Source organism: Schistocerca gregaria, chromosome 3 (assembly GCF_023897955.1).
Source record: "Schistocerca gregaria isolate iqSchGreg1 chromosome 3, iqSchGreg1.2, whole genome shotgun sequence".
Lineage (NCBI taxonomy): Eukaryota > Metazoa > Arthropoda > Insecta > Orthoptera > Acrididae > Schistocerca > Schistocerca gregaria.
In genome coordinates this window covers 328563899-328585414 of record NC_064922.1, presented here as the reverse complement: position 1 = coordinate 328585414, position 21516 = coordinate 328563899, and the positions used below count along the sequence as shown (strand labels likewise).

Here is a 21516-nt window from a genome sequence, read left to right as displayed (position 1 = left end):
TGAGTCATCATTTAAAGCCATTTCTTGAAACTTTGTAAATAGACTATCTTGGGATAGATTACATCTATCTTCAAGTGTCTTACAGGTCAGTTCCTTCAGTATCTATGTAACTCTCTTCCTTGGATTAAACAAACTTGTGACCATTTTTGCTGCCCTTCTCTGTATAATTCAATATCCCCTGTTAGTATTATTTGGTACAGGTCCCACACACTTGAGCAATATTGCAGAATGGGAGCAAAATTACAGAATGGGTCATACAAGTGATTTGTAAGCAATCTCCTTTGTAGACTGATTGCAGATTCCCCACAGTATTCTACCAATAAACTAAATCTATCACCTTCTTTACTCAAAACAGAGCCTATGTGAGCATTCCATTTCATATCCCTAAAACGCATTACATGCAGGTATTTGCATGAGTTGGCCAATTCCAGCAGTGATTCATTGATATTGTAGTCATAGGATACTACTTTTTTGTGCACAATTTTACATTTATGAACATTTAAAGCAGGTTGCCAATCTTTGCATCACCTTGAAATCTTATCAAGCTCTGACTGAATATTTATGCAGCTTCTTTCAGATAGTACTTCATTATAGAAAACTGTGTCATCTGCAAAAGCCTGATGTTACTATTAATATTGTCTTCAAGTTCATTAATATACAACATGAACAGCAAGGATCCCAACAGACTTCTCTGGGGATCACCCAAATTTACTTCTACATCTAACGATAACTCTCCATCCAAGACTACTTGTTGCATCCTTCCTAGCAAAAAGTCCTCAATCCAGTCACAAATTTCACTTGAGACTCCATATAATCATAATTTTGACAATAATCACATGAGTGGTACTGAGTCAAAAGTTTTTCAGAAATCAAGAAATAGTGCAATTACTTGACTGCCTTGATCCAAAGCAGTCAGTATGTCACGTGAATTGCAAGTTGTTTTTCACATGATCGATGTTTTTGCAGTCTATAGTGGTTGGCAATGAGGAGATCATTCTGTTCAAGATACCTCATTACGTTTGAGCTCAGAGTATGTTCTAAGATTCTACAACAAATCATTGTCAAGGATGCTGGATGGTAGTTTTGTGTATCATTTCTACAACCCTTCTTGTAGACAGGTGTGGCCTGTGGTTTTTTTCCAAGAACTGGGCACGGTCTTTTGTTCAAGGGATCTATGATAGATTATAGTTAGACAAACAAATCAGCCCCAAATTCAGTATAGAATCTGACAGGGATTCCATTGGGGCCTGGAGTTTTGTTCAATTTTACCGATTTCAGCTATTTCTCAACACCACTGGCACTATACTTATTTCATCCATCTTTTCAGTGGTGCGAGGATTAAATTAGGACAATTCTCCTGGGTTTTCCTTTGTAAAGGAACATTTGAAAATTGAGTTAAGCGTTTCAGGGACTGAACACTGACTTTGGTGCCACTAACGACCTTCACACATGACCAGAATTTCTTTAGGTTCTGTGAAATATTTGACAATATTCTGCAACAGTAGTCATTAAAGGCATCACACATTCTCTCTTGACAGCCAAATGTGTTTCATTCAGAATCTTTCTATCTATAGCTCTATGCTTCGTTTTACACCTATTGTGCAGTAATCTCTGTTTCTTTAGAAGTTTCTTTACATTGACTGTATACCATGACGGTTCCCTCCCATTGTGGACTGTTCTACTGGGTACATATCTACCTTGAGTGAGGTCCACCGTTCTTTTATATTTGAGCCAGCATTTCTCCACATGCTCCTGCCCTTTCCTGAAAGTTTCAGGTTCCTCACTGAGACATGACACTACTGATTTTAATCTAGTTATTGAACACACATATCTTTCTGCTTGTTTTAGTTGTCCTTTGTACTTTGGTAAACAATGTTGCCAAACCACATCATGATCTCTGATTCCAGTTTTAATGTGAACATCCTCAAAGAGGTCAGGTGTAATTGCTGTGGAAGGATCCAATTATCATTTATTGCCCACCTCTGATAATGAGTCTTGACCAAAAAATTTCACATGCAGCTTCTATTTCTATCTTGGTGGATTTGAGTTTCTTGTCTACTGTGGCAAATACACCACCTCCATTTCCCATTTGCCCCAAAAATCTCACTCCAATCAATTTCAAGTTTTAAAAATCAAAAATGTTCAAATGTGTGTGAAATCTTAAGGGACTTAACTGCTAAGGTCATCAGTCCCTAAGCTTACACACTACTTAACCTAAATTATCCTAAGGACAAATACACACCCATGCCCGAGGGAGGACTCGAACCTCTGCCGGGACAAGCAGTTTCAAGTTTCAACCAACTTCCTGTATCTAGTATTATGTGAGCTTCACTGCTTCTCATGAGTAATTCAGACTCTGGCACATTGTTGCAGTTGCTTCAACAGTTTACCATTGGATTTTAATACTCTCATCTGTGGGATGCTTATGGGACAATGATACTTCTCAGTTTCCTACAGCTACCATTATCTGGATTGGATGGAGAGTCGCCTAATCTAAAAAACCCTTGCGTGAACACCACACATAGTCAGCTACTTGAGTAGCAACCTCTGATGTGTAGGGCACACCTGATGCATTTAGGGTGACCTTACCGTTACCAATTCTATAGAGCAAGTCCAGGAAGTCGCAGCCTAACTTGCCACAGAACCTTTGAAGTCTCCAGTTCAAGTTTTCCACTCGACTCAGAACAAAGGGACATGATCAGTTATGTGGACAATGCTGCAATTTGTAAACTTTGTTGAAAGTCCATGTTCAGACTTGTCTTCTCAACCTACCCTGCTAGTTGCTGGAATGACCCAAGAAATACCTCGGACCAGACAACAGGCATCATTTGCTCCAAAGTGCCACAATCTGCAGTTGGTTGCACCTTGTTCTATCAATGACTGCTGGAATAGCCTCTTCAACATGTTGAAGTAATATTCTTCATTAATTTTCTTGAGCAACAGAATAATATCTAAATGTAATATTAATAATTGCAAATTATCCAGAGGCATTCCTGTATAGTAATTGTTAAGAAATGGATATGAGACAAAAATAAATGGCCAAAACTTCTGAAATAACTAAAACAGGTGATCCTTGTTACACGTTCAGTGTGGCACTAAGAGTAAACACAGCTGTGAGACATAAGCTTAAAAAGAAAGACGACGATCTGCAGCAAATACGTCTATTCTCAGGGCATACTAAAAAAAACTTACCATGGCAGCAGCAAAACTTAAAAAGGATCTGCTCATAATGCGTGAGAAACAGATGATTACCTGAGAATAATATGAATACTACCAAAATCTGTTGAGTGATGGAACCGTTTGTCACACATTGGATGAACCATTTATTGAAGAGGACTCTCATGCAGATTGAAGGTTTCTTTGGGTATGTTTGGTTGCTTACAGTTGTATTATTGATTCAACCTTTGTTTTGTAGTTTATCATTTATTCTGAAGCAATGAAAGTGGAATAGGCATCAGATTCATCTGATTTAGTATGAATGCCAAAATTCAGCATACGTTGTTAATTTCAGAACAAAAAATGTGCAATTATCCTTACCCCCCACCCAATACAACAGGTATATTATTATGAATTTAATATCCTAACATTAGCATTTGTGCTAACAGTAAATCAGACAATCAATTTCTTAAATTACCATATTTGATTTTTAAATGTGTTTGATAGATTCGATAACCCATATACCGAAAACCTGAAATTTCACTGTTTTGGTATAATTGGGATGAGGCAATAGTATTATATTTCAAATTGTAAGGTATAATTTCAATAGTCTTTTTTGTTTCAGCTTATCTTGAAAATAAATGATTTTGCAATTACTCAGTTATAAATAGTTACTTTATGGTTTATTGGAAAGCAGTTATAAACAATTACTACATAATTTCCCAGTGCTCATTCATTTACAAAAGTAATCTCTACTTTTAATGTCTGCTTCATTTCTTCCTATGTAGAACTGTCCTTTCAACTTCAACACTGCTGTACGGTGTACAGCCTGAGATAATTATTCATTTTAGCTACTAGTTTGATTACATAAAACATAGCTAGCTTCCACAACTGACAAAATAAGAGCATCAAATATTAACTATCTGAGCTGAATGAGGCTGAACAAGGTGAGAGAGAAAGAAAGTTCTATGTTTTAACATACTGCTTACATCTTGACAATGTTCTGTCAGAAAGGGGGTTGCTAAAGAATGTTAGTTTACAATGGCAGATTAATACCTCTGGTAAATCTCTGTGAAAGAACAGGAAATTTTTATAAACAGTACCAATTCAGGTCAACACAGTCCTCCCTACACTTTGTTGAAAGTTTTAAGTGTAAACAACTGCAGTTATTCGTTGGCAGTCATATTAAGCAATTAAAGTATCATGCCATATGTAGGAGGAGAACTTGAGTTTCAAGCAAATATATCCGCTTGAAGGATTCAGCAAATAATACTTTCAAAACTCAAACGAGATTGATTTTAATCAGAGGAAAGCAACATCATTTAGCTACACATATCTAAATATGTAAGCAGTTTGCATCCCCCTCTGCACCCCCCCCCCCCTTTTACACACACACACACACACACACACACACACACACACACACACACACACACACACACACACACTATTTGTGCAGCTGCGTTGTCCCAGCAGGACACACAATGAAAGGACTGCATTTTGGCAGGTGGGTTGGGGTGAGAGGTTTTGTGGGTTGGGATGCAGGAAGTGGGACGGCAAGTATGGATGGGGTAGCTGACAGGTCAGAGGGAGGCAGCCAGTGTGCAGGATAGGAATGTGGGACAGGGAGGCAGCAGGTGTAAGGGATAGGAATGTGTGACACAGGCACCAGAGCAGATGAGTTTGTGCAGCACATGGTGTTGGTGGTGGTGATGATGATGTGAAAGCATGGATTGGGAAGGGGTGGTTGGACAGAGGAAGAGGAGATTGTTGTGTGGGTGCAACGGGTTAGTGGAAATTGAGGCAAGGACGATTACATGAGCAAAGCATGTGTTTCAAGGGTAATTCTCATTTGCATAGAACAGAACAGCCAGTGCTGGGTGAGGGATCCAGATGGTACAGGTTGTGAAGCAGCCATTGAATTCAAGCATTTTGTGCTGAGCGACATGTTCCACCACTTGGTGGTTGATGCATTGCAGGAAATCCAAAGAAAGTCCATCATACATTACCGTGTGTTAAAAGAAGAATTGAGTGGATGGCCATCTGGTCCTGTATGTACAATGCCAACAAACACTTGGTCTGGAGTCACTATGTGTGGATTCTCTAGCCTCACTGGAACATCTATGGACAGCTCCGACACTAGAGGCTTCAAAGGAGCAAGTGTTCCACTCGTGAGGATTACACAGTGAGCACCCTGCTCCACCAATGCCTGCATCCTATATTATGGAAAAAATAAATGCAAATTAAGTACCAGAAATAAAACAATTTATGCCAGTATTATTCCTATTTCATAATCAGCAGTAATTAATTTACTTTCAATAATTTTACAGGGCATGGGCAAAAATATGGAAATAGCAAAAACACAACACATTACAATGCCTAATACGGTGTAGGAAACCTGTTGGCATTCAAAACGGCTTACAGCTATCTCAGACAGGTTAAATACTTGTTCTGTATGGTTTTCAAAGGAATCTTAGCACGTCCTTCCTGCAGAACAGAGGCAGCAGAGATAATGACAATGTAGGTGGATATCAATCACTTTGCCCTCTCTAAAGTAGACCACAAAAACTTACCAATAGCATGATGTGGTGACTGTGCTGGCCAGGGGAGATGTAATAACTGATGCTAGTGTTCACAAAACCAGTCATGGACAATCCCAGCTGTGTGAACGAGGACCCTGTCATCTTAGAACACAGAATTACTATGGGATGGACCTGGTCATGCCAACTGGTCACATAATCCTTGGCAGTAATGTTGAGTTTGCAGAGTACTTATGGGGACCATAGAATGATACGGCTGCTCAAATAATCATCACTAAATCCCAGCCATGCTCCACTCTCGGAATATACATAAACATGGTCAGAAGTTGGAAACATTGTGAAACAAGACACATCTGACCAAATGAGATTCTTCTATTGCTCCACAGTCCATGTTTTATGGCTATGAGACAATGTTTTCCTGTTACAGTCCTCTGCATCACTGATGAGTGGTTCTGGAATTCCAATTTGCCTTGCAATTCCCTGCTTATGGAGCTTCCTTCACAGTTTTTTGGTGCTGACATGCTTTGTGAGTGCCACATTCAGTTTTGCAGTAACTTTTGCAGCTGCCATACTCTCATTTTTGTCACATCCTTTTCAATGACTGTCTGTCAGGATCACTCGACACATACTTCCAATTGTGATGTGGCTTAGTGGATGATGCTTTTCTGCATGTGGTACAAATCTTCAGTACAGTGCCTCTTGAAGCACCGAACACCCCCTTCAACTCCTTTGGTTACACAAGTATCCACTATATGCGTGCCAAATATTTGCCCACATTTGAATACACTTAGCTCTAACGATATAGTACCCACGACTACACAGAACACAGTTTTGATTACAACTGACACTTGCTGTGTATTTTGCTCATTGTGCAGATGCCCTTCATGGTCAAAAACAAAAGCGCAACCTGTAAGCTTGATTAGCATCTACATTTATGTCGAGCATGCTTGTCTTGAGGTGTTTGCACATTTCTGTCCAACCCCTGTATGTAATATTGTAAAGAAGCCTAAAAGCTATGTACCTATTGCTTAGAGGATACAAAACCAAACAACCGAGTCAAATAACTGTGTTACTCCTAGTTACAGAGATATCGTTTATCACTTCAGGTTAGTGGTCAGATAACAGCAGTGATACACCACACACTTCTGATAACATTTTATAATAGTCCATCAATACAAGAGATGGCCTGTGTCCATAGACTACCTTCCTCAAGCTTAGACATGGCTAATATAGCCCAACAAGCATAGTGAGATCAGCCTGGACTAAGCAGCTACTGATTCATTGGACATCACATATTGCTTGCAATATCTACCGGTAGTAGATCATTCAATGGCTGCATAATTTTTCCATGATATAGGTGTGTATGTTCCCAGTTCTGACAGAATTTTACTTTCTACTAACTTGGGTTTTTTTTTAATGTAATTTTGAAATCATTATGATATGACAGCTTCTCAAGTGGAACAATTTCATTTGAATCTGTCCAAGCCTGCTAGGCACAAGACTTTCTTTTTTTATTAGTGTATGAGTCACACACACAGCATGGTACATTACCTTCTTGTCAGTTTCACAAAATGCTGTTTGAGAATTTCTACCAACTGCCTTGTACTGAACATTCTAGCTAAATGTACAATTTTGTTGAAATTAAAATACAGCGCAGCACACATAATGAGAAACTTCACACTGAACAATTTAGAAAGCACTACAGAGAGAGTAGGTTAATACACAATATTAAATGATCAGTAAAGTAATATAATAAAAAACATTCAATAAAGAAGAGAGAATCCATTTTCCTTCACACAAAAAAATATAAGATAGGAGGATCATGAGATTGCACATATAAACTAGAAGAAACATGAAAGAAGGGGCACAGAACTTATAACGAATAATTATTACATCAACTACAGAAGAGATGAAAAGAGGGTCTGGAACTGTTGATCTTGGATTTTTAGTTTTAGTTGTTCATATCTTGAGTGATAGTGCCATATCTATGAATCGTTTAATCTTAGTATGTTGGAAGCCATTGGATAACTGGAAGATAATTTTACAATACTGCTTCAGAACAAATCAGAGTATCTCTTCTCTTCTTTATTTTTCCCTGCATAATTTAAATGAACTGTATTTACTGACTGTCATCACGAAATGTTGTTATGACTCACTATCACTACTATGGGCTCGCTATGTACCTACACAAATTTGTTTTACATACAAGATTTATCACTTATCTGATATGCTTCCAGCTGCATTGTAAGTTCACCAAAACAAATTAAATACAAACATATTATAAATCTCTCTCTCTCTCTCTCTCTCTCTCTCTCTCTCTCTCTCTCTCTCTCTCTCTCTCTCTCTCTCTGTGTGTGTGTGTGTGTGTGTGTGTGTGTGTGTGTGTTTTCCACATCACCACCTGAATCACTGGACTGATTTCACAGAACTTGGTACGCACATTCCCTACTGTCAGGCAACAACTGCTGTGGGCATAAGAATGATGAAAAATATTTATCGCTTACTACTATTTTGTTGTTCATGCAGCATAAGTACTGCATGAGGCATGATGCTATAATTTATAGCTTCTTTACAACTAACTGTATTTGTGACATATTTTACAAACAGTACAAACAAATACCACTGAGTGCAAGTGCAACATTATATCATTGTGTGACACAGTTAAGGAGATGTGATGTTATAAAAATTGAGATATGTGAAAATCTGTCACACCAAGCATGACATTTAAATTTATTACTTCTTTGTTACTAAAGCTATTTGCAATAAATTTCACAGATAGTATCCATGTATGCCTCTGAATGTACAGGGTGACAATTACTGAACTATATGAAAACAAAACATAAATTAGTTACAAAATACAGTGCGCACACACTTTATTCAACATGTAAACATCATTACAGATATTCAAATTAGGTTATGCTACGTTCTATATGCCTGCCATCATTGGTGATGATGTGGTGCACATGAATAGCAAAATTCTGCATGACCTACTGAAGTGCTGAAACACCAATGCGATCAATGATGTCCTGAATGGTTGTTTTCAGCTCAGCAATGGTTTTTTGGTTATTGCTGTACACCTTGACTTCAATGTAGCCCCACAAAAAGGAGCCATATGTGTTCAAATCTGGAGAATATGGCAGCCAATCGAGGCTCATGGCATTCACCTCTGGGTACCCCACAGCTAGAATGCGGTCCCCAATGTGCTCTTCCAGGACATCCAAAATTCTCCTGCTTCGATGGGCCCAAGCTCCGTCTTGCATGAACCACATCTTGTCAAAATCAGAGTCACTTTGGATAATGGGGATGAAATTGTCTTCCAAAACCTTCACATACCATTCAGAAGTCACCTTGCCACCAAGGAATATCGCACCAATTATTCTGTGACTGGACACTGGACATCACACTCTCACCTGTTGAGGATGAAGAGACTTCTCAATCATGAAAAGCAGATTCTCAGTCCACCAAATGCTCCAATTTTGCTTATTGACGAACCCATCCAAATAAAAGTGAGCTTGGCCAATAAACCAAACCATACAGCGCCTACTAATTTTCATCATGCCCTGCGACCAACCGTGCAGTTTGAACATCCTAATGCAAACTGTTCAGAAGTTATTATGATTTTATTTCATGTAGTTCAGTAACTTTCACCCTGTACCTATAATGTTATATCACAGTATGACATAGTTCAGAAGATATGATGTCATAAACATTAAGCACAATGACGTCATAAACATTAAGCACAATGATGTCATACACATCAAGCACAAGGCCAGACACTACATGGAACAAGCATGTATCCATAGCTATAAATAGATACTTGGACAACCCTGCATTTCTCATCTAGGAAATTAATAAAATACTTATGTCCTCAAAACAACAACTGTTGCTTCATGAATGTATTTTCAATCTGCTGCAGAACTTGCACACACATAAATTTCTCGGCAGATGGAAACTGTATGTCACCGTGGCTCAAACCTGGGACTTCTGCCTTTCACAGGCAAGCATTTTACCGACTGAGTATCCAAGCACAGCTCTCAAACCAGACTCACAACTTTACTTTTGCCAGTACCTCATCTCTTTCGGAACTTCAAAGAAATTCTCCTGCAAACGTCATGAAACTAGCCCTCCTGGATGAAAGAATTTTGCACAGACATGGCTTAGCCTCAGCCTGGGGGATTGTTTCCAGAATGAACAAAAAAAATTAAAAAAAATCATTTTGGAAACAGGAGACAGAGGAAACAATCAGAAAATCGTCAGGATCGGGATGTGATCATCAGCTCGGACAAGGCTCTACATGGGCTGTAGCACCAAGGAGTAAGTAAGTAAGTAAGTATTCTGGAAACAATCCCCCAGGCCAGTAGTGGCTGCAAGCATTTTCAGAGATGCTGTGGAATGAACTCCAACACAATGGCCAGAGAACAATTTCAAATCCCCTACTCTCAACTTGAGCAAGCAGTAAAGGAAACAAAATAAAAATTCAGAGTAGGTATTAAAATCCATGGAGAAGAAATAAAAACTTTAAGGTTTGCCAATGACATTGTAATTCTGTCAGAAACAGCAAAGGACTTGGAAGAGCAATTGAACAGAATGGACAGTGTCTTGAAACGAGGATATAAGATGAACATCAACAACAGCAAAACGAGGATAATGGAATGTAGTCGAATTAACTTAAGTGATGCTGAGGGAATTAGATTAGGAAAAGAGACACTTAAAGTAGTAAAGGAGTTTTGCAATTTGGGGAGCAAAATAACTGATGATGGTCAAAGTAGAGAGGATATAAAATGTAGACTGGCACTGGCAAGGAAAGCGTTTCTGAAGAAGAGAAATTTGTTAACATCGAGTATAGATTTAAGTGTCAGGAAGTCATTTCTGAAAGTATCTGTGTGGAGTGTAACCATGTACGGAAGTGAAACATGGACGATAACTAGTTTGTTCAAGAAGAGAATAGAAGCTTTCGAAATGTGGTGCTACATAAGAATGCTGAAGATTAGATGGGTAGATCACATAACTAATGAGAAAGTATTGAATAGGATTGGGGAGAAGTGAAGTTTGTGGCACAACTTGACTAGAAGAAGGGATCGGTTGGTAGGACATGTTCTGAGGCATCAAGGGATCACCAATTTAGTACTGGAGGGCAGCGTGGAGAGTAAAAATCGTAGAGGGAGACCAAGAGATGACTACACTAAGCAGATTCAGAAGGATGTGGGTTGCAGTAGGTACTGGGATATGAAGAAGCTTGCACAGGATAGAGTAGCATGGAGAGTTGCATCAAACCAGTCTCAGGACTGAAGACCACAGCAACAACAACAACAACAACATTCTCAACTTAAGAGCTCAGTTTCATAACATAGTGCTGCACATCACTCAGTAGTAAGGGTGTAAGAGCATATTTATGAAGATAAAAATATTTGCAAATTTTCCTTAAAATATAAAGCATTTTGCAAATATCTCAAAATTGAATATTTTACTGTAATTAATGACTATCAGCATGTTTCTTCAAAATTCTACACATCAAGAGAACTAACGTTTAATGCAGAATGCTACATGGAATCTCACACGAAGAGAGGGCATGAAATAACTGATGGCTGATTACATGTATGCCCACTTACAGAATGACAGCTATGATAGAGGCTTTTACAAACATGTAATAGCTTTCTGCAGCCTGATGTACATGTTTAAATCTCTAATTACATCCCTCCCTCTTGTTGTTTTGTTGAATCACTGACATTTACCTCGGTCCCCAAGCCCCACCACCTTCCCTCTGCTCTCTCTCCCTACCCCTTTGTAAGGAGACATATGAAGCAAGTTAGTGCAGTTGCAGTTAAGGTACTAGATTCTATTTAAAAGTAGCAAGGTTCAAATACATATATAGGTTTTCCATGGTTCCTCTAAACCACTTCAAGTGAACTATCTGCCAAGGGCACACCCAATTCCTGCCACCCACGTCTGCCTCAAAAGGGCTACATGTTAACCAGATAAACCTAAACTGTTCTGGATCAGTCTTTCACAAAATGCCATCAGTGATATTTAATTGGGTGTGTCCAGTACAAATCCATTTAGCACAAAATGTCTTTCTTCGGAGTTAAAAATCAGCCAGACAAAACAACCAAACAGGTATAAAATCCCAAATGTTAAAAGATGTTTTTTTCGCAAAGCAAATTATTCTGAAAAATTCTAATACACTTACCCAAATCCAGGACTAAAGCACCAATAATTTATTTGCTTTCCCTTGTTACTTGTCAGATTCGTTGTTCTGTTAGATAACCAAGTATCTGTCTTACTCTTAGTCGACTTGAATTCCTCATAAGTTATAAAGACCTACAAATAAGGGTAACATTACATTATGACTCATTTCACACAACATATGCATGTGACTATGTCACATACTAACAGACACAAGGACCAACATAGTGCTTTAAAATTTAAAAGAGATGAAAGTGGTAATCTGTGCCATGATTAAAACCCAAGCTGAAAAAAACTCAATCACAAACTACATTTTTATCAATGGGAAATAAAGTGCAAAAACCAAGACATTTTTCTAAAACAACAATAGTGATATAAAAATTATTCAAAATTTACCATAAAAGGGGATTTCAATCTTTTCCTACTGAACACTTCAAAGCCTGCTAGCTTTATAAACACACAGATCAATATTCTCAAATAGTGAAATTCATAAATAACCCTTATCACATGATTTATTTCTTTTGGGCTGTTGTGCCGTTTCATCAAGAGAGAACTACATTGTAACATAGATCACAAATCAGGCACATGATTATATGCTATGCATGTTGCTGTTGCTGTGGTCTTCAGTCCTGAGACTGGTTTGATGCAACTCTCCATGCTACTCTATCCTGTGCAAGCTTCTTCATATCCCAGTACCTACTGCAAACAACATCCTTCTGAATCTGCTTAGTGTAGTCATCTCTTGGTCTCCCTCTACGATTTTTACTCTCCACGCTGCCCTCCAGTACTAAATTGGTGATCCCTTGATGCCTCAGAACATGTCCTACCAACCGATCCCTTCTTCTGGTCAAGTTGTGCCACAAACTTCTCTTCTCCCCAATCCTATTCAATACTTTCTCATTAGTTATGTGATCTACCCATCTAATCTTCAGCATTCTTATGTAGCACCACATTTCGAAAGCTTCTATTCTCTTCTTGAACAAAGTAGTTATAGTCCATGTTTCACTTCCATACATGGCTACACTCCATACAAATACTTTCAGAAAAGACTTCCTGACACTTAAATCTATACTCGATGTTAACAAATTTCTCTTCTTCAGAAACGCTTTCCTTGCCAGTGCCAGTCTACATTTTATATCCTCTCTACTTCGACCATCATCACTTATTTTTTCCTAATCTAATTCCCTCAGCATCACCCAACTTAATTCGACTACATTTCATTATCCTCATTTTGCTTTTGTTGATGTTCATCTTATCTCCTCCTTTAAAGACACTATCCATTCCACTCAACTGCTCTTCCAAGTCCTTTGCTGTCTCTGACAGAATTACAATGTCACGGGCAAACCTCAAAGTTTTTATTTCTTCTCCATGGATTTTAATACCTACTCCGAATTTTTCTTTTGTTTCCTTCACTGCTTGCTCAATATACAGATTGAATAACATCGGGAGTAGGCTACAAGCCTGTCTCACTCCCTTCCCAACCACTGCTTCCCTTTCATGTCCCTCGACTCTTATAACTGCCATCTGGTTTCTGTACAAATTGTAAATAGCCTTTCGCTCCCTGTATTTTTCCCCTGCCACCCTCAGACTTTGAAAGAGAGTATTCCAGCCAACATCGTCAAAAGCTTTCTCTAAGTCTACAAATGCTAGAAATGTAGGTTTGCCCTTCCTTAATCTAGCTCCTAAGATAAGTCGTAGGGTCAGTATTGCCTCACGTGTTCCAGTATTTCTACGGAATCCAAACTGATCTTCCCCAAGGTCGGCTTCTACTAGTTTTTCCATTCGTCTGTAAAGAATTTGCGTTAGTATTTTGCAGCTGTGATTTATTAAACTGATAGTTCAGTAATTTTCACATATGTCAACACCTGCTTTCTTTGGGATTGGAATTATTATATTCTTCTTGAAGTCTGAGGGTATTTCGCCTGTCTCATACATCTTGTTCACCAGATGGTAGAGCTTTGTCAGAACTGGCTCTCCCAAGGCCGTCAGTAGTTCCAATGGAATGTTGTCTACTCCGGAGGCCTTGTTTCGACTCTGGTTTTCAGTGCTCTGTCAAACTCTTCACGCAGTATCATATCTCCCATTTCAGCTTCATCTACATCCTCTTCCATTTCCATAATAGAGTCCTCAAGTACATCGCCCTTGTATAGACCTTCTATATACTCCTTCCACCTTTCTGCTTTCCCTTCTTTGCTTAGAACTGGGTTTCCATCTGAGCTCTTGATGTTCATACAAGTGGTTCTCTTATCCCCAAAGGTCTCTTTAATTTTCCTGTAGGCATTATCTATCTTACCCCTAGTGAGATAAGCCTCTGTATCCTTATATTTGTTCTCTAGCCATCCCTGCTTAGCCATTTTGCACTTCCTGTCAATCTCATTTTTGAAACATTTGTATTCCTTTTTGTCTGCTTCATTTACTGCATTTTTATATTTTCTCCTTTCATCAATTAAATTCAATATTTCTTCTGTTACCGAAGGATTTCTAATAGCCCTCGTCTTTTTACCTACTTGATCCTCTGCTCCCTTTACTACTTCAGCCCTCAAAGCTACCCATTCTTCTACTACTGCATTTCTTTCCCCCATTCCTGTCAATTGCTCCCTTATGCTCTCCCTGAAACTATGAACAACCTCTGGTTCTTTTAGTTTATCCAGGTCCCATCTCCTTAAATTCCCACCTTTTTGCAGTTTCTTCGGTTTTAATCTACAGGTCATAACCAATAGATTGTGGTCAGAGTCCACATCTGCCCCTGGAAATGTCTTACAATTTAAAACCTATGCTATGCATAGATCATCAATATCTCTTGGTAGAAGACATTCAGAGTGATACATGTATATTCATCACTTTTAAAGCAACATTTGGAACTCTCCAGACAGTTTCAGGCTTGATCCAAAACCTAACTACTTCAAAAATAATGAAAATTTACTGGCACAGTGTTTACATGTGACACAGAGGCAAAAATCAAATTTCAGAAGCTTTTTTTTCCTCTCTCTCTCTCTCTCTCTCTCTTTAAATGTTAGTCATGAATCAATTCTGTTAGTCCAATTAAATGTCAGTTTTCAAGATTCAGTTGTTTTACTTCTGTTAATCAGAATTAAGTGAGATTATCAGTATTTTCAAAGCCAATACCCACCACAACAGCATAAATTTACATGCCAAATAGTACTGCAGATGATGAAAAGATTGAAGGAATGCATGATGAGATAAAAGAAATTATTCCGATAGCTAATGGAGAAGGTAGATGAAAATTTAATAATTATGGTGGACTGGAAATCAACAGTACGAAAAGGGAGAGAATGAAAAATATTAGGAGGATAAGGGTTGGGGAACAGGGATGAAAAAGGAAGTTGCCCGGTAGAATTTTGCATAGAGCGTAACTTAATCATCACTAACATTTGGCTTAAGAACTATGACATTGAAAGGTTTCACATTGTTTGTACAGGGTGGTCACAAACAGTCTGAAAAGACTGTAACAGCGTTGCAAGAGAGGCTGTGCTAAGAAACAATTAAGAAAAAATTAAATATGTTGCACCGTTTTAGAGTTATTTAGCACTGAAGTTAGCCAGTCAGGTTGAAACTTGTACACATTCAAGCAGTCTGCCAGAGGTAGTGCCAGCAAACATGTTCTTTACTTGGTTTCCTCAAAGCAAACATACAGATCTTTTGCTCACCTAGCTTAAATTTATCACGTCCTTAAAAGGCATGTTTTAACTGGTAATATGAGCATTATAACAAGTGGTAACTCACGAATCCAAAAATTTCTGTGCATTACCACATTTTAGCATACGCAAGTGCTTGAATTTGTGTTCACTGACCTGACTGGGTAACTTCCACACTAAGTAACTCAAAAACTGTGCAATGTTTCAAATTTTTTTTTTCTTAACACTTATTTCTCAGCATAATCTCCCTTGAACATCCTTACAAACTTTTCAGATTGCTTCTGATCACCCTATATAATAGTAAGACGAAAATTTCATGATCAGATGCAAAATTTCCACAGGTATATGTGGACTCTAAGCACAATTTATTGGTTATCAACAGCAGATTAAAAGTGAAGAAATTACAAAAGGGTATAAAATCAAAGAGATGGGACATGGATAAGTTGAAAGCACTAGAGGTTGTTGAGGCTTTCAAAAGGAGCATTATTGACTGAATCAGAGGAAAGAAATACACTAAAAATGAATGAGTAGCTTTGAGTGATGAAATAGTAAAGGCAGCAGAAGTCAAACAGGTAACACAAGACTAGGAGAAATCCTTGGACATCAACAGGAGATACTGAATTTCTATATCTACATCTATACTCTGTCAACCACTGCAAAGTGAATGGCAGAGGGTATGTTCCATCGTACCAGTTATTAGCGTTTCTTCCGGTTCCATTCACATATCAAGTGCATTCAGAATTATTATTTGAATGACTCTGTGTGCTGTGATTATTCTAATCTTGTCCTCAAAATCCCTATGTGAGTGATGCATAGGAGATAGCAGTATATTCTAGAGTCATTGTTTAAATCCATTTCTTGAAACTTTGTTAGTAGACTTCCTCAGGTTAGATTATGGCTCTTTTCACAAGTCTTCCACTTCAGTTTCTCCAGCAGCTTGGTAACACTGTCCCATGGGTCAAACAAACCTGTGATCATCTGTACCACCCTTCTCTGTATACGTTTAACATCCCCCCTGTGTTAGTCTTATTTGGTATGAGTCTCACACACTTGACCAACATTACAGAATGGGTCATATGAGTTATTTGTGAGCAATGTACTTTGTTAACTGATTGCACTTCCCCACAGTATTCTACCAATAAACTAAGTCTACCACCTGCTTTGCCCACAATCGAGCCTATGTGAGCATTCCATTTCATATCCCTACAAAGTGTTGCACCCATGTATTTGTATGAGCTGTTTGATTTCCACTGTGGCACTTTAATACTTAAGTCATAGGAAACTACATTTCTTCATTTAATGAGGTGCACAATTTTACATATCTGAGCATTTTAATCAAGTTGCACCACTTTGAAACTTATCAAAATCTGACTGGATATTCATGTAGCTTCTTTCAGGCATTACTTCATTATAAGATAATTGCATCAACTACAAAAAGTCTGAGGTAGCTATTAACATTGTCCACAAGGTCATTAATATACAACATGAACAGTAAGAATCCCAATACAGTTCCTTGGGGCACACTTTTAAGTTCCTTCTACGCCTGAGGATGACACTCTACCCAAGACTATATGCTGCATCCTCCCTATCAAAATGTCATCAGCTTAGTCACAAATTTCACTTTATACCCCCATATAATCAAACTTTTGATAAGAAGTGTAGGTATGCTACTGACTCAAATGCTTTTCAAAAGTCAAGAAATACTGCATCTACCTGAATGCCTTGATACCAAGCTTTCAATATGTAATGTGAGAAAAGTGTAAGTTGGGTTTCATATGATCAATGTGTTCGGAATCCATGCTCTATTCAAGATACCTCATTATGTCTGACCTCAGAATATGTTCCAAGATTTTACAACAAATCAATGTCAAGGATACTGGATGGCAGTTTTGTGGATAACTTCTAATTGATGAAAGGATGAAATATAAAAATGCAACAAATGAAGCAATCAAGAGGGGATATAGACACCTAGAAAATGAGACAGACAGGATGTGCAAAATGGCTAGAGAACAAATGCAAGGCTATAGAAGCTTGCATAATGGAAGAGCGATAGATACCATCAATAGGAAAATTAAACAGGCCTTTGGAGGAAAGAGAAGCAGCTCAGATGCAAAACCAAGGCTAAGCAAAGAAGGGAGATGTGAAAGGTGGAAAAAGTATAGAGGGGCTACACACAGGAAATGAATTCTATGGCAATATTATAGAGAGGGTAGAGGAAGTAGCTTAAGTTGAGATGGGAAATTCAATACTGTGAGAAGAATTTGACAGAGCACTGGAAGACAAAAGCTGAAACAAGGCCTCTGGAGCAGATGATGTTCCCTCATTAACTACCAATATCACTGAGAGAGCCAGCTGTGACAAAAGTATTCCATCTAGTGTGCAAGATGTATGGGACAAGCAACATACCCTCAGACTTCAAGAATAATGTAATAATTCCAATTCCAAAGACCTCAGGTGCTGAAAGGTGTGAATATTACTGAACTATCAGTTTAATAAGCTTTGGTTACAAAATACTGACATGAATTATTAAAAGAAGAATGGGAAGCTGGTGGATGCTGACCTCATGGAAGATCAGTTCAGGTTCTGAAGAAATATAGGAACATGTGAAGCAATACTGACTGGCTACGACTTCACCTAGGAAACAGTTAAGAAAGGTGAACCTATGTTTGCAGCATCCACGGGTTTAGAAAAATCTCGAGTGGAATTCTGAAAGAGGCAGAAACAGACAGTATTAACAAGAGTTGAACGGCAAGAAATCGGAGCAGTGGTTGAGAAGGGCATGGGACAGGTTTGTAGTCTATCCCCAGATTTAGACCATCTGTACACAGAGCAAGCAATACAGGGAAAAAAAAGAAAGAATTGGACATGAAATTAGAGCTCAAGGAGAAGAAATTATAACTTTTGAGGTTTGCCTGTGGTATTATAATTCTTACAGAAACAGCAAAGGACTTGGAAGAACAATTAAACAGAGTGGACAGTGTCTTGAAGGAATGATACAATATGACCATCAACAAAAGAGAAATAAGAATAATGGAATGTAGTCCAATTAAATCAGGTGATGCTGAGGTAATTCAGAGTAGAAATTAAAATCCATGTACAAGAAATAAAAGCTCTGAGGTTTGCCAATGACATTGAAATTCTGTCAGAGACAGCAAAGGACCCGGAAGAGCAGTTGAACGGAATGGACAATGTCTTGAAAGGAGGACGTAAGAGGAAGATCAACAAAAGCAAAACAAGGATAATGGAATGTAGTTGTATTAAATCAGGTAATGCTGAGAGGATTAGATTAGGAAATAAGACACTTGAAGTAGTAGATGAGTTTTGCTGTTTGTGGAGCAAAGTAGCTGATGATGGTTCTGAGCAGAGAGGATATAGAATATAGCCTGGATAGGCTAGGAAAGCATTTCTGCAAAAGAGAAATTTGTTAACACTGGGTATAGATTTAAGTGTCAGGAAATCTTTTCTGAAAATATTTGTTTGGAGTGTAGCCTTGTATGGAAGTCAAACATGGCCAATCAATGGTTTAAACAAGGAGAGAATAGACACTTTCAAAATGTGGTGCTACAGAAGAATGCTGAAGATTAGATTGGTAGATCATCTAACTAATAAGGAGGACTGAATAGAATTGGGGAGAAGAGGAATGTGTGGCACAACTTGATTAGAAGAAGGGATTGGTTGGTAGGACATGTTCTGAGGCATCAATGGATCACCAATTCAGTGTTGGAGGGCAGCATGGAGCGTATAAACCATAGAGGGAGACAAAGAGATGAATACACTAAGCAGATTCAGAAGGATGTAGGTTGTCGTAGGTACTTGGAGATGATGAAGCTTGCACAGGATAGAGTCGCATGGAAAGCTACATCAAACCAGTCTCTGGACTGAAGACAAGAACAACATGGGTTTATTTCCTGATTGTCATTTTTTATTTATAGTTCACTTTTGCTATCTGAATTCATCTATTGTCGTTTTGTCATCTGGAGGTAGTGAGTGGAGCTGTGGATGCTAGAAAATGGAGTACCAAGTGGAGAAATAGGAACAGTTCCGACCTATTCTTCTGTTTGAGTTCAATAGAGGGGTGACAGCAGCAGAGGTGGCCAGAAACATGTGTTGTGTATGGGGATAATGTCATCAGACAGAGCACAGCAAGAAAATGGTTTTCTCATTTTAAAGAGGTTTGTTTCAATGTTAGTGAGTTTCCACATTCAGGAAGAACTTCAGAGTTTGATGAAGATCATTTAAACGCATTAATCCACAACAGTCCACATCAGTGTACTCAAGAACTGGTAAATGTGTTGAACTGTGATCATTCCACCATCGTGCAACATTTACATGCAATGAGGAAGGTTCAAAAATTGGGTGTATGGGTACTGCATGCTTAAGCTAAAATCACAAAAATCAGTGGGTGGCCATATGTGCATCTCTGCTTATTCATCATCAATTGGTTCATGAACAACAAAAACCATTCCTATCCTGTATTGTTAATGGTGACAAGAAACGGTGTCTTTATACTAATGTAAGGAAAAGAAAGGAATGGTTCAGACCAAACAAAGCAGCAGCCCCCCATGCAAAGAATATGAAGACCAGTGAGCATCCACGAAAGGATGACAGTATAATGTACTATAAATTGCTTTCCTGTGGTGAAGAGACTGCTGCTGACATTTATAGTCTTGATGTCTTGCAGATGCAATCCAAGAACAAGAACAAGGACGACTGAATGAAATGATGCTACTCCACTGTAACGACCACCCATATTCTGCTAGACTACCCAAAAACACTATACATCATCTGCACTATACATCATCTGCACCCATCTTATTAAATTGATCTTACATCCTCAAATTTTCAGCTTTTGTACTCTCTAACAAACAACCTTGAAGGAACTTCCTTTCCAGATAAAAACACGCTCCACCTCAAAACCATGTGATTTTTACAGTTGCAGAATTGAAAACTTTCCCAGCATTAGCAGACCGTTGTAAACAGTGAAGGATAATAAATTACTGGTGGCTTAATCTCTGTTATGTGTACCTGTTGAGTTTATTAAACTTATGGGAAAATGTTACAAATTTGTGCACTAACCCAATATCTCATTCCATCTCTAAAGATAAAATGTGCTTATCTCCAAATCAATAAAGGAGCAGCAGCACCAGTGCTCACGGTGTGGTTTCAGTTGCCTGAGACTGCAGTCGTGTGTGTGAGTTACGTTTACGTATGTGTGTCTATTATTGACAAACGCCTTAATTGCCGAAAGCTATAACTGCGAAAGTCTTTTTGTTGTCCCTATCTCTGATTCAGCATCTCTCCACTATATGGCGAGTAGCAACTTTCCTTCTCATAATATTTGTTACTTTTTTTTTCTCACATATATGTCTCATCATTTTGAAAATCAACAAGAAAGCCATTACATACAGAGCCTATTTGTTTTTCTTGTTTACATATTAATATGTGTGCAGAAATCCATTTGCCTGAAACTTCCTGGGAGATTAAAACTGCATGCTGGATCAAGACTCAAACTTGAGAACTTTGCCTTTCACAGGCAAGTGCTCCACCGGTTAAGCTAACCAAGCATGACTCAAATCATCCTCACAGCTTTACCTTGGTCAGTACCTTATCGCCTGGACATGTGGTACTGGTGGAAGTCGATAGAGCACTTGCCCGTGAAAGTAGAAGGTCCCGAGTTCGAGTCTCAGTTTGGATCACAGTTTTTAATCTGGCAGGAAATTTCATATCAGTGCAAACCTCACTACAGAGTGAAAATTTCTTTTGGGACCATTCCCCGGGCAGTAGCTAAGCCATGTCTCCCCAGAATCTTTTCTTCCATGAGTGCTAGTCTTTCAAGTTTCGCACAGAATGAGATTTCATTTTCTCCTTTGCAGCTTCCACAAGGTGACCCCACAACCTGTCTTGGACAAAAAGGACTTCCTTTGTAATAATGCCCCTTGCCATCTTCCCCAGACTTTCTCCAATCAATCCACCATCAAATC

The 21516-nt window shown here is 38.5% G+C and overlaps 1 protein-coding gene across 2 annotated transcripts in view; it reads right to left on the bottom strand.

Moving 5' to 3' along the window:
- Positions 1 to 21516, bottom strand: part of LOC126354874 (regulator of telomere elongation helicase 1 homolog) — a 102121-nt gene that overhangs the window by 52907 nt on the left and 27698 nt on the right. For both annotated transcript variants that reach the window (XR_007565389.1, XM_050004881.1), the window contains exons 8-9: positions 11884 to 12014; positions 5166 to 5372 (exon numbers count right to left, since the gene is read on the bottom strand). Coding sequence is in view for 1 of the 2 variants with exons in the window: in XM_050004881.1 (XP_049860838.1) it covers positions 5166 to 5372; positions 11884 to 12014 (338 nt within the window). In the remaining variant the exon portion in view is untranslated. The remainder of the gene's footprint in view (positions 1 to 5165; positions 5373 to 11883; positions 12015 to 21516) is intronic.